Genomic DNA, 17446 nt, shown 5'->3' with positions numbered 1-17446 from the left:
TCGCCAACGCTCCCCACCTCGCCAACGCTCCCCACCTCGCCAACGCTCCCCACCCCGCCAACTCTCCCCACCCCGCCAACTCTCCCCACCTCGCCAACTCTCCCCACCCCGCCAATGCCCCCCCACCTCACCAACTCTCCCCACCCTGCCAACGCTCCCCGCCCCGCCAACGCCCCCCACCTCGCCAACTCTCCCCACCCTGCCAATGCCCCCCCACCTCAACAACTCTCCCCGCCCCGCCAATGCCCCCCCACCTCACCAACTCTCCCCACCCCGCCAATGCCCCCCCACCTCACCAACTCTCCCCACCCTGCCAACTCTCCTCGCCCCGCCAACGCCCCCCACCTCGCCAACGCCCCCCACCTCGACAACGCCCCCACCTCGCCAACGCTCCCCACCCCGCCAACGCTCCCCACCCCGCCAACGCTCCCCACCCCGCCAACGCTCCCCACCCCGCCAACGCCCCCCACCTCGCCAACGCTCCCCACCTCGCCAACGCTCCCCACCTCGCCAACGCTCCCCACCTCGCCAACGCTCCCCACCTTGCCAACGCTCCCCACCTCGCCAACGCTCCCCACCCCAACGCTCCCCACCCCGCCAACTCTCCCCACCCCGCCAGTGCCCCCACCACGCTCCCCACCTCGCCAACGCTCCCCACCCCGCCAACTCTCCCCACTCCGCCAACGCCCCCCCACCTCACCAACTCTCTCCGTCCTGCCAACGTTCCCCACCCCGCCAACACTCCCCACCTCGCCAACGCTCCCCACCTCGCCAACGCTCCCCACCCCGCCAACGCTCCCCACCTTGCCAATGCCCCCCCACCTCACCAACTCTCCCCGCCCTGCCAACGCTCCCCACCCCGCCAACTCTCCCCACCTCGCCAACGCTCCCCACCCCGCCAACTCTCCCCACCTCGCCAACTCTCCCCACCCCGCCAATGCCCCCCCACCTCACCAACTCTCCCCACCCTGCCAATGCCCCCCCACCTCACCAACTCTCCCCACCCTGCCAACGCTCCCCGCCCCGCCAACGCTCCCCACCCCGCCAACGCTCCCCACCTTGCCAATGCCGCCCCCACCTCACCAACTCTCCCCGCCCTGCCAACGCTCCCCACCCCGCCAACTCTCCCCACCTCGCCAACTCTCCCCACCCCGCCAATGCCCCCCCACCTCACCAACTCTCCCCACCCCGCCAATGCCCCCCCACCTCACCAACTCTCCCCACCCTGCCAACGCTCCCCGCCCCGCCAACGCGCCCCGCCCCGCTAACGCCCCACCACGCCAACGCCCCCCACCTCGCCAACGCCCCCCCACCAACTCTCCCCGCCCCGCCAACTCTCCTCGCCCCGCCAACGCCCCCCACCTCGCCAACGCCCCCTACCTCGCCAACGCTCCCCACCCCGCCAACGCTCCCCACCCCGCCAACGCTCCCCACCCCGCCAACGCTCCCCACCCCGCCAACGCCCCCCACCCCGCCAACGCTCCCCACCCCGCCAACGATCCCCACCTCGCCAACGCTCCCCATCTCGCCAACGCTCCCCACCCCGCCAACGCTCCCCACCCCGCCAGCGCCCCCCACCACGCTCCCCACCTCGCCAACTCTCCCCGCCCCGCCAACGCTCCTCGCCCCGCCAACTCTCCTCGCCCCGCCAACTCTCCTCGCCCCGCCAACTCTCCTCGCCCCGCCAACTCTCCTCGCCCCGCCAACTCTCCTCGCCCCGCCAACTCTCCTCGCCCCGCCAACTCTCCTCGCCCCGCCAACTCTCCCCGCCTCGCCAACGCTTCCCACCTCGCCAACGCCCCCCACCTCGCCAACGCTCCCCACCTCGCCAACTCTCCCCACCCCGCCAACTCTCCCCGCCTCGCCAACGCTCCCCACCTCGCCAACGCTCCCCACCTCGCCAACGCTCCCCACCTCGCCAACGCACCCCACCCCAACGCTCCCCACCCCGCCAACTCTCCCCACCCCGCCAGCGCCCCCCACCACGCTCCCCACCTCGCCAACGCTCCCCACCCCGCCAACTCTCCCCACCCCGCCAACGCCCCCCCACCTCACCAACTCTCCCCGCCCTGCCAACGTTCCCCACCCCGCCAACACTCCCCACCTCGCCAACGCTCCCCACCTCGCCAACGCTCCCCACCCCGCCAACGCTCCCCACCTTGCCAATGCCCCCCCCACCTCACCAACTCTCCCCGCCCTGCCAACGCTCCCCACCCCGCCAACGCTCCCCACCTCGCCAACTCTCCCCACCCCGCCAATGCCCCCCCACCTCACCAACTCTCCCCACCCTGCCAATGCCCCCCCACCTCACCAACTCTCCCCGCCCTGCCAACGCTCCCCACCCCGCCAACTCTCCCCACCTCGCCAACTCTCCCCACCCCGCCAATGCCCCCCCACCTCACCAACTCTCCCCACCCTGCCAATGCCCCCCCACCTCACCAACTCTCCCCACCCTGCCAACGCTCCCCGCCCCGCCAACGCGCCCCGCCCCGCTAACGCCCCACCACGCCAACGCCCCCCACCTCGCCAACGCCCCCCCACCAACTCTCCCCGCCCCGCCAACTCTCCTCGCCCCGCCAACGCCCCCCACCTCGCCAACGCCCCCTACCTCGCCAACGCTCCTCACCCCGCCAACGCTCCCCACCCCGCCAACGCTCCCCACCCCGCCAACGCCCCCCACCCCGCCAACGCTCCCCACCCCGCCAACGATCCCCACCTCGCCAACGCTCCCCACCTCGCCATCGCTCCCCACCCCGCCAACGCTCCCCACCCCGCCAGCGCCCCCCACCACGCTCCCCACCTCGCCAACTCTCCCCGCCCCGCCAACTCTCCTCGCCCCGCCAACTCTCCTCGCCCCGCCAACTCTCCTCGCCCCGCCAACTCTCCTCGCCCCGCCAACTCTCCTCGCCCCGCCAACTCTCCTCGCCCCGCCAACTCTCCTCGCCCCGCCAACTCTCCCCACCTCGCCAACGCTTCCCACCTCGCCAACGCCCCCCACCTCGCCAACGCTCCCCACCTCGCCAACTCTCCCCACCCCGCCAACTCTCCCCGCCTCGCCAACGCTCCCCACCTCGCCAACGCTCCCCACCTCGCCAACGCTCCCCACCTCGCCAACGCTCCCCACCCCAACGCTCCCCACCCCGCCAACTCTCCCCACCCCGCCAGCGCCCCCCACCACGCTCCCCACCTCGCCAACGCTCCCCACCCCGCCAACTCTCCCCACCCCGCCAACGCCCCCCCACCTCACCAACTCTCCCCGCCCTGCCAACGTTCCCCACCCCGCCAACACTCCCCACCTCGCCAACGCTCCCCACCTCGCCAACGCTCCCCACCCCGCCAACGCTCCCCACCTTGCCAATGCCCCCCCACCTCACCAACTCTCCCCGCCCTGCCAACGCTCCCCACCCCGCCAACTCTCCCCACCTCGCCAACTCTCCCCACCCCGCCAATGCCCCCCCACCTCACCAACTCTCCCCACCCTGCCAATGCCCCCCCACCTCACCAACTCTCCCCACCCTGCCAACGCTCCCCGCCCCGCCAACGCTCCCCACCCCGCCAACGCTCCCCACCTTGCCAATGCCCCCCCCACCTCACCAACTCTCCCCGCCCTGCCAACGCTCCCCACCCCGCCAACTCTCCCCACCTCGCCAACTCTCCCCACCCCGCCAATGCCCCCCCACCTCACCAACTCCCCCCACCCTGCCAATGCCCCCCCACCTCACCAACTCTCCCCACCCCGCCAACGCTCCCCGCCCCGCCAACGCGCCCCGCCCCGCTAACGCCCCACCACGCCAACGCCCCCCACCTCGCCAACGCCCCCCCACCAACTCTCCCCGCCCCGCCAACTCTCCTCGCCCCGCCAACGCCCCCCACCTCGCCAACGCCCCCTACCTCGCCAACGCTCCCCACCCCGCCAATGCACCCCACCCCGCCAACGCTCCCCACCCCGCCAACGCTCCCCACCCCGCCAACGCCCCCCACCCCGCCAACGCTCCCCACCCCGCCAACGCTCCCCACCTCGCCAACGCTCCCCACCTCGCCAACGCTCCCCACCCCGCCAACGCTCCCCACCCCGCCAGCGCCCCCCACCACGCTCCCCACCTCGCCAACTCTCCCCGCCCCGCCAACTCTCCTCGCCCCGCCACCTCTCCCCACCCCGCCAACTCTCCCCGCCTCGCCAACGCTCCCCACCTCGCCAACGCCCCCCACCTCGCCAACGCTCCCCACCTCGCCAACGCCCCCCACCTCGCCAACGCTCCCCACCTCGCCAACTCTCCCCACCCCTCCAATGCCCCCCCACCCCGCTAACTCTCCCCACCGTGCCAACGCTCCCCACCTCGCCAACGCTCCCCACCTCGCCAACGCTTCCCACCTCGCCAACGCTTCCCACCTCGCCAACGCTCCCCACCTCGCCAACGCTCCCCACCTCGCCAACGCCCCCCACCTCGCCAATGCCCCCCCACCTCGCCAACGCTCCCCACCCCGCCAGCGCCCCCCGCCCCACCAACGCTCCCCACCCCGCCAACGCTCCCCACCCCGCCAACGCTCCCCTCCCCGCCAACGCTCCCCACCTCGCCAACGCCCCCCAACTCGCCAACGCTCCCCACCTCGCCAACGCTCCCCACCCCGCCAACTCTCCCCACCCCGCGAACTATCCCCACCCCGCCAACTCTCCCCACCCCGCCAACGCTCCCCACCCCGCCAACGCTCCCCACCCCGCCAACGCTCCCCACCCCGCCAACTCTCCCCACCCCGCCAACTCTCCCCACCTCGCCAACTCTCCCCACCTCGCCAACGCCCCCCCCACCCCGCCAACGCTCCCCACCCCGCCAACTCTCCCCACCTCGCCAACTCTCCCCACCTCGCCAACTCTCCCCACCTCCCCGCCAACGCTCCCCACCTACTTTAAAGTGCTCAGTAAAATCTACCTCTTACCAATCTTTTCATCATCTGCCCCAAATATTTCCTTTGGCGATTTAGTGTCAGGTTTTGCATGGCAACACTCAGCTAGTGTGATATTTTGCTAAATGAACGGCGCTATCTAATTGCAAGTTGTTGTGTCTGACTGTTTATCAGCCTGCAAACTACACGTTGTTCCCCCAGGGAAAAGGGTGAAGATACAACATCTTTCAAAAATGAGGGCAGCACGGTGGCCTAGTGGTTAGCACAACCGCCTCACGGCGCTGAGGTCCCAGGTTCGATCCCGGCTCTGGGTCACTGTCCGTGTGGAGTTTGCATATTCTCCCCGTGTCTGCGTGGGTTTCGCCCCCACAACCCAAAAATGTGCAGAGTAGGTGGATTGGCCACGCTAAATTGCCCCTTAATTGGAAAAAATAATTGGCTAATCTAAATTAAAAAAAAAAAAAAAAAAAATCTTTCAAAAATGAGTGATGGGAACAGAGTTTAACACGTGATATTTGGCTCGGTAGACAATGCTGCACCTCCTCCGGAGTACACCAAAGTTTTGCCTCACTGGAAATAGTGTGTCATCTTAAATTTTACTAGGAAATTTCACCACAATCTCTATAAACGTTAAAAGGTGTAGATTTTCTGACCATTGTTTGATTTACGAAGATTGAAATCAGAATGGGCCATTCAGCCCTTCGAGCTTGGTCCACTGTTTAATTATGCAACAGCTGAATTGTATCTTTAACTCTTTCTACCTGCCTCGCTCCCATTTTCTTTAACACCCTGCCTAACAAAAGTCTATCAAACCTCTCTCCTCTTCCCCTGTGTGTGAAGAACTGCTTACTGCCATAACCCTGAACAGCCTAACTCCAATTTTAAGGCTGTATCTCCATGTTCTGGGCTCTCTCCCAGGTGACCCACATTGAGACATCTGGTGATTCACGTACAAGACAGTCTGGTGCAGCCCAGGCCTGAGGGCATCTATTTGATCAGAATATTGTAAAAAGTTGGACCCAGGATGCAGAAAACATGGACACCACCCAGGCCACGTACCTCTGATGATGCAGAGAGCGAATTCTCAGTCAGGAAACTGCTTTTCGATGGGGGACTCTTACTGCTGTTCAGCAGCTCAGAGCTGCAAGCTACACCCAGGAAAAAGAGGCGACATTGATTAACAGTCAACCAGAACTACTTAAACAGAAAAAAATTGTGTCTGTTGCTCTTTCAACGCAGCAGCAGAACCCAATGACCAAAGTAAAAACTCAATCCAATTCCAAAGAAACCAACTTCAGAACAAGCTTCCACTTAGTCAAAGCTCATATCACATCTGTTGGGACGTCCCAATATGTTTCACATCGAATGAACAAAATCATTATTATGTAGAAAAATACAGCTGGCAATTTGTGCACAGCAAGATCTCGCCAACAGTCAAGTGTGACCAGAAAATCAATTTTTTGATGGCGTCAGTTGAAATGTGTGCGTGCCTGGGACAGGATGGAATGTGAATTTGGCCAACACCCTTCTATGAATAAAACCACGAGGTCTCTAACGTTGGAACACGTTGATAGGCCCCAACCTTCAGTCTCCTCTGAAGGCCACGCCAGAGAGCATCAGTTGTCTGGCGAGATCGAGTAGCCAGTTACGCTGTGGGATTCCCACAAAAACATCCCTCTGGCTCATTTGCCACTAATATTAAATCTGTGTGCTCTGGTCACTGACCCTCCTGTTAACCCAGGGTTTTGTGCAATTCTGAAAACAGAAAATTGGCAGCCTCGCTTGTAATATCGAAAGGGCCAATGTTACCTTTAGTGAACTCTACATGTTTGTAGGACTCAGTAAGGCAAATTCCAGTTATCTTGCTTGGCGATATTGTTTGGTGTTTCATTGGGTCACAATCAGCCAGTCCATGCATTGGCAAATGAAAACCACAGCACCAACACGATCAATATTAAAATTACTTCTCCTTTTCATTCAGTTTTGTTATCTCTTTTAGATTAAAAATTTTAAAAAAATAAAAATTTAGAGTACCCAATTATTTTTCCAATTAAGGGGCAATTTAGCATGGCCAATCCACCTAACCTGCACATCTTTGGGTTGTTGGGGCGAAACCCACGCAGACACGGGGAGAATGTGCAGGCTCCACACAGACAGGGCCGGGATTCGAACCCGGGTTCTCAGCGCCGTAGGCAGCAATGCTAATCTCTTTTAGATTTATCGTATCAGACAGTGCAGGTAGAGGCCATTCAGCCTATAACACCCCTGCTGCCTCTTTTAAAGAGCTGCACAATTAGTCCCACTTCCTTGCTCTTTCCCTCTACCTTGCAATACCTAAATCTTTGCCCTCTGGTTACCTTATTTTTTCAAAATTTCAATTAAGGGGCAATTTAGCGAGGCCAATCCACCTAACCTGCACATCTTTGGGTTGTGGGGGCGAAACCCACACAGACACGTGGAGAAACTCCACACGGACAGTGACCCAGGGCCGGGATCGTACCAGGGTCCTCAGCGCCGTGAGGCAGCAGTGCTAACCACTGCGCCAGCCCTCTGTCCCGTCAATGGAAACAGTTTATCCTGATTGAACAAAGAAAGGGCAGGATTCTCCCAGCCCAGGGCCGGGCCGGAGAACCTCCGCAACCGGGCCACGCCGCCCCGACCCGACGTCGGCACGTGATTCTCCGGGCTCTGATTCCGGGGGGGGGGGGCATCCGATCGGCAGGCTGGACCCTGAACACCCGTGCCAGGGTTGCATTGGGGCCGGCGCGTTGAGGGAGGCCACCGCAAAAGCACGGGTTGGCGCCGGCTCCACGGTGCATGCGCGGATCCCGTGGTGCACAGTTTGCACCGGGATGGGAGGCTGGAGCGCCGTGCTGGCCAAATCGGTACTCCCAGCAGCCCGTTCACGACGGCGTTTCCGAAGGCGTGGACACTCTGCCGCCGAATGGGGGAATCCCGCCCAACGTGCCGAAACTCTCCATAATTTGGTTAAATCTCCCGTTAACATCTTTGTTCCAAGTAGATCAATAATCTTATCTCTTAACATAACTGAAGCCCCTCATCCCGTTACCGAGCTAGTCAACCCCCCCCCACCCCACCAAGGCTATTACATCTTTCCTGACGTGCACTGTCCCGAATTTAACGCAATACCCCAACTGAGGCCAAACCAGGGATTTATAAATTATTCATTTTCCTCCAAATTGGAGCTGGGTTTTTATCCGTCCCAGGAGATCGCAAGTTTACAGGAGTGGGTTTCTTTTTCAACAGGATGCGAGTGCCACTAGCAAGGCCAGCATATACTGCTCTCCTCTAATCGTCCTCCAGAACGTGCTGGTTAGCCATTGCCTTGATAGCTGAGTGGTACATTTCAGAGAGCAGGTAAGAGTCGACCACAAATGGATGTAGGTTCACACGTCGAAAGTGGCAGATTTCCTCCCCCAACGACTGATTAATCAGGATTCTAGCTTATAATTTCAAATTTATTTAATTTACTGATTTTAAATTCCTTAGCGGCTGTGGTGGGATTTGAACTCATGTCTCTGGATCATTCCACATAACCACTCGGCTACTGGTTCCGACTCGGGTGTGGCGTGTGCGTATTCACATTTTTGTGGGACAGGCTGGATGCCCACCAATGTTCCCAGGTCTGGCCATTTCTCCACCCCCTTGACCAATGCCCCCCCCAAACGAGGTCTTGGCTGGCGTCAAGAGCTCGTAACGCTGACCCAGATCGGGCCCTTCACAATGCGGGTCGCTCAGTCACACTCTCATGTTATTAATCAGCTGGTCACAGAAAAGCATTTCTTACCATTCTGGGCGGTGATTAGATGGGTCTGGGAGGAAGGACCATTGTTGGGTGTCACACTCGCGAAAGGGACGGAAAGTTGGCCGTTGAGTAGCTGAAGACGTTCTTTTTTTGCAGAGAGGTTCATGATCTGTTCCTGTAAACGGCGATTGTCTAACTGAAGCAGGTGCAATGATTTTAACATGTCCACAACTGGGGAATGAAAGGAAATTAATTTATTATTTTGCTTCTCACTCCATATTTATTCCAAATCCCAAGACTACCAACGCATTCCAGCTTCACAATATCTTCAGCCAGCCTTTCCCGAGATGCAAACCCAAACTTGGTCGCGTAGCCGTTCACGTGGTGAGAATTGGCAACAAGAAGATTTAACATTTAGATTAAACTTCCGTCTACCACAATACAAAATGGGGCAGAAATGTAAGCTGGGAGGGCACAAGAGGCTGCAAAGAAATACAAACAGGTTAAGTGAGAGGGCAAGAAGGTGGCAGATAGGTAGCACGGTGGCACAGTGGTTAGCAGTGCTGCCTCACAGCGCCAGGGACCCAGGTTTGATTCCTGGCTTGGGTCACTGTCTGTGCGGAGTCTGCACGTTCTCCCCGTGTCTGCGTGGGTTCCCTCCGGGTGCTCCGATTTCCTCCCACAGTCTAAAGATGTGCAGGGTTAGGTGGATTGGTCATGCTAAATTACCCCTTAATGTCCAGGGATCTGCAGGTTATGCTATGGGTTTATGGGATAGAGCCAGGTGAGCGGACCTGCGAAGTGTTCTTTCAGAGGGTTGGTGCAGACTTGATGGGCTGAATGGACTCCTTTTGCGCTGTGGAGGGATTCTGTGGAGCATTATGTGGGGGAGTGAGGGGCCATCACTTTGTCCTCAAGAATAAAAGCAGAATATTATTTAAAAGATATGCAACTTCTGTACGTTGACGTTCAGAGACGCCTCGGTGTCCTTGCACAAAGAACTTAGGAAGAGCCATCTGATGAGCTCCCAGCTCTTTTCCCACAGCCACGTAAAGGTTTACCCTGGAAGTATTTATCCAATCTTCTTTTAAAATTTACTATCGAGTCTGCGGCCACTGGATTTTAGGAAGATAGGAACAGGAGTAGGCCATTCAGCCCATCAAACTTGCTCCGCCATTTAATATGACCATGGCTGATCATTTCCCACACCATCCCCATATCCCTTTACATTATTGTTGATCAGAAATCTGTCAATCTCAGCCTTAAACATACACAAGGACTGAGCTTCCACATCCATCTGGGGTAGAGAATTCCAAAGATCCACAACCCTTTGGAGTACAATTTCTCCTTTGCTCGGTCCTAATGAAATGAAATGAAAATCACATATTGTCACAAGTAGGCTTCAAATTAAGTTACTGTGAAAAGCCCCTAGTCGCCACATTCTGGCGCCTGTTCGGGGAGGCTGGTAAGGGAATTGAACCGTGCTGCTGGCCTGCCTTGGTCTGCTTTAAAAGCCAGCGATTTAGCTGTGGTTCCCTCATACTTTTATATTACGTTCCCTGCTTCTAGACTCCCCAACCAGGGGAAACATCTTACATGCATCCACCCTGTCTATCTCATTAATAATAATAATCTTTATTAGTGTCACAAGTAGGCTTACATTAACACTGCAATGAAGTTACTGTGAAAAGCCCCTCGTCACCACATTCCGGCGCCTTTTCGGGTACACTGAGGGAGAATTCAGAATGTCCAAATTACATAACAGCACATCTTTCGGGACTTGTGGGATGAAACCAGAGCACCCGGAGGAAACCCACGCAGACACGGGGAGAACGTGCAGACTCTGCACAGACAGTGACTCAAACTGTGAATCAAACCCGGGTCCCTAGCTCAGTGAAGCAATAGTGCTAACCACTTAAGTATTGTGTAGGTTTTAAAAATAAAATCCAATTCATAGAATTTACAGAGCAGAAGGAGGCCATTCGGCCAATCGAGTCTGCACCGGCCCTTGGAAAGAGCACCCTACTTAAGCCCACACCATCACCCTATCCCAGTCACCCCACCTAACCTTTTTGAACACTCAGGGCAATTCAGCATGGCCAATCCACCTAACCTGCACATCTTTGGACTGCGGGAGGAAACCCACGCAGACACGGGGAGAAAGTGCAAACTCCACATAGTCACCCGAGGCCGGAATTGAACCCCGGTCCCTGGAGCTGAGAGGCAGCAGTGCCAACCACTGTGCCACCATGCCGCCCATAATTAATTACCAATTAAGGGGCAATTTAGCGTGACCAATCCTCTTACCCTGCACATCTTTGGGTTGTGGGGGACGAAACCCACGCAGACACAGGGAGAACGTGCAAACTCCACATGGACAGTAACCCGGGGCCGGGAACTAACCCGGGTCCTCAGCGGCATGAGGCAGCAGTGCTAACCACCATCCTACTATTGTGTAGGTTGCAACGAGATCACCTCCCATGCTTTGAAACTCTAGATTGAACAGTCCCAGTTTCCCCAATCTCCCGCCATAGGATAGTCCTGCCCTCCTGGGAACAGGTCTGGTGAACCTTCGTTGCGCTCCCTCCATGATAGTAATATCCTTCCTAAGATAAGGGGACTAAAACTTCACCTAGTACTCCGGATGCGGCCGAGCCAAGTTTCTATACAAATGAAGCAAGACTTTGCTACTCGTTTACACAAACCCTCTTGTGATGAAGGCTAACCTGCCATTCATCTTCCTGATTGCCTGCTGCACCGGCATGTTAGTGACTTCTTTTCAGACCTTTCAATGCATTCCAGGTCATCATAACTCACTGCAAAGATAGCCCTGCTGCCTCACGGCGCTGAGGACCCGTGTTCAAATCCCGGCCCTGGGTCACTGTCCGTGTGGAGTTTGCACATTCTCCCCGTGTCTGTGTGGGTCTCACCCCCACAACCTAAAGATGTGTAGGATAGGTAGATTGGCCACTCTAAATTACCCCTTAATTGGAAAAAAATAATTGGGTACTCGAAATTTTTAAATAAATAAATAATTCACTGCAAAGAAAAATCTTTCCTCATCTCTTCCCTGGTTTTTACGTCAGTCATGTCTTCTGGTTGCTGTATCTACTCCCAGTTACAACAGTTTCTCTTTGTTTGATAAAACCTGTCATTATTTTCAATGTCTCTACTAGATCTCTCCTTAACGTTCTGGATGGTAAAGGCTGAAAGGATCACTGCCGACACACTGTCTTCACCAGCCAGCGTTTAGGGCTGGACAATGGTCTGATGTTCCCATCTGTGTAATACTGAGCAAGTACTTACTGTCAATGCCTCCCTCCCTACTCCAGTGCTTGTCCAGGAGCTCCTCTATGTTGGACGTCGTCTGTGGCACGTTCTCCAGCTGACTGGGTATGGCCTGATCGTAGAGGATGGACAAGCCACCAATGGGTGAGCTGCAATGTAGGGGGAAGAAAGAGGTAAGAGTCAGAAATGGAACTTGAAAGCAATAGGTTAAGATATGGGCAGAAGTATTGGAGGAGGTGGTGTTGGAGGAGGAGGTGTGGAGTAAGGCCCTTTGCAGGGTGAGTGCCAAGCCATCGTGTGCAAGATCGAGCCTGATCCAGTTCAAGGTAGTGTATTGGGCGCACCTCACTGAAGCCAGAATGAGTAGCTTCTTTGCCGGGGTTCAGGGTAGCTACAAGTGCTATTCAAGGGGTTTCGCTAATCACACGCACACGTTTTGGTCCTCCCCCAATCTTGTAAGTTTTTGAATCTCCTTTTTCAGCACAATGTCGGCTATTCTGAACATTGAGCCGGAGCCCTGACCTTTAGCTGCTATATTTGGCTGGATATGCCGGAGTGGAGGACGGATGCGGGGGCCAGATGTCATGGCTTTCGCCTCGTTGGTTGCTCGGAGGCGAGTCCTGTTGCGTTGGAGGTTGGCGATGCCACCTGGTGTCTCGGAGTGGCGAGGAGACTTATTGGAGTTTTTGCCCCTCAGGAAAGTCAAATACACCGTGAAGAGGTCAACTGAAGGGTTCTACTGGAGATAGCAACCGTTTATATTGTATTTCAAGGAATTGGCCAGTTAGCTGGTGATGGAGGCGGGGGGAACAAATGGAGGGGGGAGTGGTTTGTTTCGCGAGGGGGGGGGGTGCATAGATTATACTATTATCTTTTTTAGTTTACTGCTGTTGTAGTTTGTACTTTTGTATAAAATGACAAAATTAAGAAAAATGCTTTTTTAAAAAAGATATGGGCAGAAGAGTTTTGGATTCAATTAGCTTTGTGGAGGATTGGTGATGAGGTTGGCCAGGGTAGCATTAGAATTGTTAGGTAACAAAGGCATGGATGATAATTTCAGCAGATGAGCCAAGGCAGAAGCTTTGTTGCTGATGTTCTGAAGCTGGACGTTAGCCACTCTGCTGATGGTGGGAATATGTAATTGGAAGCTCACCTTCATCAAACTCAGCACCATGGTTGCAAACAATCTGGCCCAACCTCAAGACACTTTCCGGGGATGACAGTCAATGGCTAAGAAACAAACCTTATGGTGGCAACTGAAGACAAAGGTTTTGATCTTCCCAATACCTAGTTGGGAGTAAATGTTTGCTTGTCCAGTACTAAATATCGCAGAAGCAATGTGACAAATTGGAGACGGTACTGAGGTAGGGTGGAGAGAGGTGGTGGTGTGGAGAGAGGTGGTGAGGTAGAGCCGAGTGTTGTGAGCGCAAATGTTGGATGTGACTTCATGTTTTTAAGATGATGTCACCAAGGGGAAACTCAGATGAGAAATAGGAGGAGCCAGTGATAGATCCTTAGGGGGCTTCAGGCGTGCAAAGAGAAGCCATTGCAGGCAATTGGCTAAGCAACAATAGAACCCCAGAACCAACAATTGGTGAATAACCAGTTATTCGATGCTGTTGCTTCAAGTGGTATTGGTTAAGAGAAGAATACTAGCCGGGACACGAGGGGAGATCTCTGTTCTACTTATTGTGGCATGGGTCCTTCAACTGGAAAGATGTACTGGACCTTAATGTGCTGACAAGAAACAGGAGTTTTCAAAGTCTTAAGTCATCTATCAAGGGATATGGAGCAAAGGCAGATCAAGAACTAGGATGTAGATTAGCCAAGCTGTTTCTGAATGGTGGGGCAGGTGTTCATGGCCTGAATGGCTTTCGCTTAATGTTGCCTGAATGCCCTACCTAGTTTTGAATGTGATAATGCATCCTTACATATTAGAACAATGGGATACAAAGTAAAGAAAGATTTACGTTGGAGATAGGCTTCCCCTGGAAGAACTTCCTCTGCAGACAAAACTGCAATCATTGTCATCCAGATCTGGTTCTGAAAAACAAACAAAGCCACAGCAGGTTGTAAAATCAAGTTCTTGTAAGAGCGGTCTGTGAGCCCACCCACCCTTGCAGTTTAAGCTGGGCTGTATCCCTGCTCCTCCAGCCCAACAAGTCTCTGAGATCTCTTGCTTCCCTCTGTATCCCCCACGCACTTCCTCCTTCCATCAATCCTTCATTGGTGCCCATACCTGTAACCATCTAGGTACTAAACTCTGGAATTCTTAACGCCCTCTGCCACTCAACCTCTCTGTTCTCCTTAAAACCAACATCTTTAACCAACCTTTTGGTCCCAATATTCTTTTTGCTGGTTATCAATTTTAGTTTTAATGGCCCCCTGTGATGTGCTTTGAAGCATTATATTACATCAAAAGCATTATATGAAGGTTATTTAAAGGCTTGCCTTCCTTCCTCTTTTATCAACTCAATAACAATTATTTTTAGGAGCTACTAAGTACAAAGGCGAGAACTGGCACGAGGCCAAACGAGAACGGGTATCGTTCCCAGAAGTTTATGTTGAGTCAGTTGAAGAATTGCAATGCTCACACACCTGGTCAATACCAATTCGGTTCAATTTCCTGGCTCAGTCACTGCCACTGTCAAGCTGGCATTTGTGTGCTGGCAATTGGGCTGGAGGTGCCCTGGGTGGATGTTGGGGGTGTGTGGGTGGGGCAGGGGTCCTCCCATAGTGCACTGTGGCTTGGGATAGGCTGGGGGTTGTGTCGGAGGCCTCGAGATTGGGAAGCCATTGCATCTCGATCGCTTGTTACACTGGGAGTTCTGGCGAGTGGAGCACCTCAGTGCACTAAATAGAGTTTATGTGCGACCTTATTAACGCGTTCCCCGCAGAGCCCCCTTATCTAACGTGGGTGCCATTTTATAGCCATGTGTTTCTCCGCGCTGCGAGTGCCCGGAAACATACAGCTAAACGCACTCGCTATGGGACTTTGTTCCCTTTTAGTTAAATCGCGCCCGATGTGTTTTAGTGATGTTGATCAAGGGATCAATATTACTCAGAGACTGGGGAGGAACCCTCCTGTTCTTCAAAATGTGCCACGGCATCTTTCATGCCCCTGAGTGGGAATGCCGGGTCTTGGTTGTCATCGTATCCGAAGGAGGACCCATTCCAACAGCTCCCTCAGTAATCCGCCGGAAAGACGGTCCGGATTATTTGCTCAAGTGCTCGTTGGTGAAAAGCTAACTTGGCATCAACTTCGGGGATTTCCAGGTCTGTCCAGCTTAACAAAACAGTGGAGAGCACAGGCAGAACCATAATTTGTTTTTAAATTTTAGAGTATCTAATTATTTCCAATTAAAGAGCAATTTAGCGTGGCCAATCCACCTAGCCTGCACATCTTTGGGTTGTGTGTGTGTGTGTGTGTGTGTGTGTGTGTGTGTGTGTGGGTGGGGGGGGGGGAAAGAGACCCACACAGACACGGTGAAAATGTGCAAACTCCACACAGACAGTGACCCAGGGCAAGGATTGAACCTTGGACCTCAGCGCCTTGAGGCAGCAGCGCTAACCACTGCACCACCCTGCCAGACCCATGGTAAACATGGACAAAGGGAGAGAGAACAAAATGGAGAATAGGACGAGGCCAAGAAATCACACTCGCAGGGGCATATTAAAAGGAGAGGTACGGTTGTAACGATATTTAGGGAAGGAATCCCAGGTAGCTGAAGGCATGGCTGCCAAAAGTTAAGTCCTGAAAAGCCAGGATTACAGTAATGCAAATATCGTGAAGGGCGGGAGGAGATTAGAGTTGTACGAAGCAAGTACATTTCACCCATTATTTCAATCCCTGGAGTTTAAAAAAAATATAAATTTAGAGTACTCAATCATTTATTTGCAATTAAAGGGCAATTTAGCGTGGCCAGTCCACCTACCCGGCACATCTTTGGGTTGTGAGGGCGAAACCCACACAGACTCGGGGAGAATGTGCAAACTGCACATGGACTGTGACCCAGAGCCGGGATCGAACCTGTGTCGCCGGCGTTGTGAGGCGGCAATGCTAACCACGGTGGCACCATGCTGCCCCTCAGTCCCTGCAGTAAGTTGCAGTCTTATTATTCGATCCCAAGCATTCATAACCCTGTTCACTTTAGCAGTAAACAAACAGATTCCGAAACAGGATTCTGTTTGAAAAGGTGCTTGTGTTGTCTGTGTGGGTGAATGAAAGGGAAATTTTGGAACTGGGAAAAATCAGGTCCAAATTATTTCCTTGTGTGGGCCCCAGCACAGATCACAGAAGTGAACAAAAAGCTGATGATTGTCCTGCGCACATGGGGTTTACGAGCCTGATCGCTGGTAGATTGCTGAGTCAGTTCTGGTGTCCACGTGAGCGTGTTTGCTCACAGCCTCATTCCCATTTATTATTTATCTTTCTCTCCAATCACTTTCCACCCTAAAGTGCTGTTTACTTTCTCCGGCCACTGCGATGCATCCTTAATCAGTCAATCAGTCTCGACTGCCACTCCCCAAACTCCCATTCAGCAGCTCCCCTTACAGCTTCCTGACTTTATACAGCTTTCCTTCTGGCCAGAACTGCTTGACTTTCTGACCTTTCACCTCCACCTTCCTCCTATTCACCAAGATCAGTGCTTTTGAGGCCCTGAAAAAGTTATTTCATTAGTGTCAAAGAGGGAAGGCGAAAAAAAAAAACAGATTTTCAATTCTAATCAAACGCCAAATGTTTCACTTCCCAAACTGGGCGAATATTACCCTCAACTTTTACTCTGCATCACCTTTCTCACTTTTTCCTCCTGACAACTTCCAGGATTTTAAAACTCAAAGCTTGATATCGTCCAAATATACTTCCTAATTTGATAATAGTAACCTCGGAAGACCTACAGGCCATTTGGCCCCTTTGAGCCTGCTCTCCAGTACAACGAATGACTGATCTGTGAGCCTAATTTTATAACCCACTGTTACCTCATAACCCCTCATTCATCCCAGTGATATATATGGCTTGATATTGTTGTGCTGCTCAATAAAATATTTTCTAAAAAATATATTGTTGTGCTGTTGCATGGTCCCTTTAAGAGATTAGTCACATGATAATCCGTGACACCATCGGCTACTTCACGAGCTTTCTAGACCAAGCCTCTGTGCAGTTCACAACCATCTGTTGATTATTGCGTTCGACCCACGTGCTTCAGCAATTCATTTCTTTCATCCTGCAGGTACGATACACAACCCTTTTAATCTCTTCCCATTTTTGTACAGTAGCGCCCAACGGTATCACTGACTGTAATTCCAAAAAATAACTGCACACGGAGAATCTTCAGCAAAGCAAGAATAATAAGGCAGAGGGAGTGGGAAGGGTCAGGGGTTGGAGACTTCCTGAACATATTGAAGTAACAATAAATCAAATTTAAAAAAATATTCCTTCTTGATGACTTGACTTTTAAATAGTACGTCTGACAGCGGAGAAGCAGTACA

At 54.4% G+C, this 17446-nt stretch overlaps 1 protein-coding gene across 6 annotated transcripts in view; it reads right to left on the bottom strand.

The window, feature by feature from the left end:
* The window catches only part of LOC119954359 (protein AF-10-like), a 182639-nt gene that overhangs the window by 25099 nt on the left and 140094 nt on the right, over positions 1-17446 (bottom strand). For all 6 annotated transcript variants that reach the window (XM_038779541.1, XM_038779535.1, XM_038779536.1 and 3 more), the window contains 4 exons: positions 13927-13999; positions 11975-12105; positions 8711-8899; positions 5962-6050 (listed from right to left, as the gene is read on the bottom strand). In XM_038779541.1, coding sequence (XP_038635469.1) covers positions 5962-6050; positions 8711-8899; positions 11975-12105; positions 13927-13999 — 482 coding nt within the window. The remainder of the gene's footprint in view (positions 1-5961; positions 6051-8710; positions 8900-11974; positions 12106-13926; positions 14000-17446) is intronic.

Source organism: Scyliorhinus canicula, chromosome 19 (assembly GCF_902713615.1).
Source record: "Scyliorhinus canicula chromosome 19, sScyCan1.1, whole genome shotgun sequence".
Classification (NCBI taxonomy): domain Eukaryota; kingdom Metazoa; phylum Chordata; class Chondrichthyes; order Carcharhiniformes; family Scyliorhinidae; genus Scyliorhinus; species Scyliorhinus canicula.
This window is presented reverse-complemented; position numbering and strand designations above follow the sequence as displayed.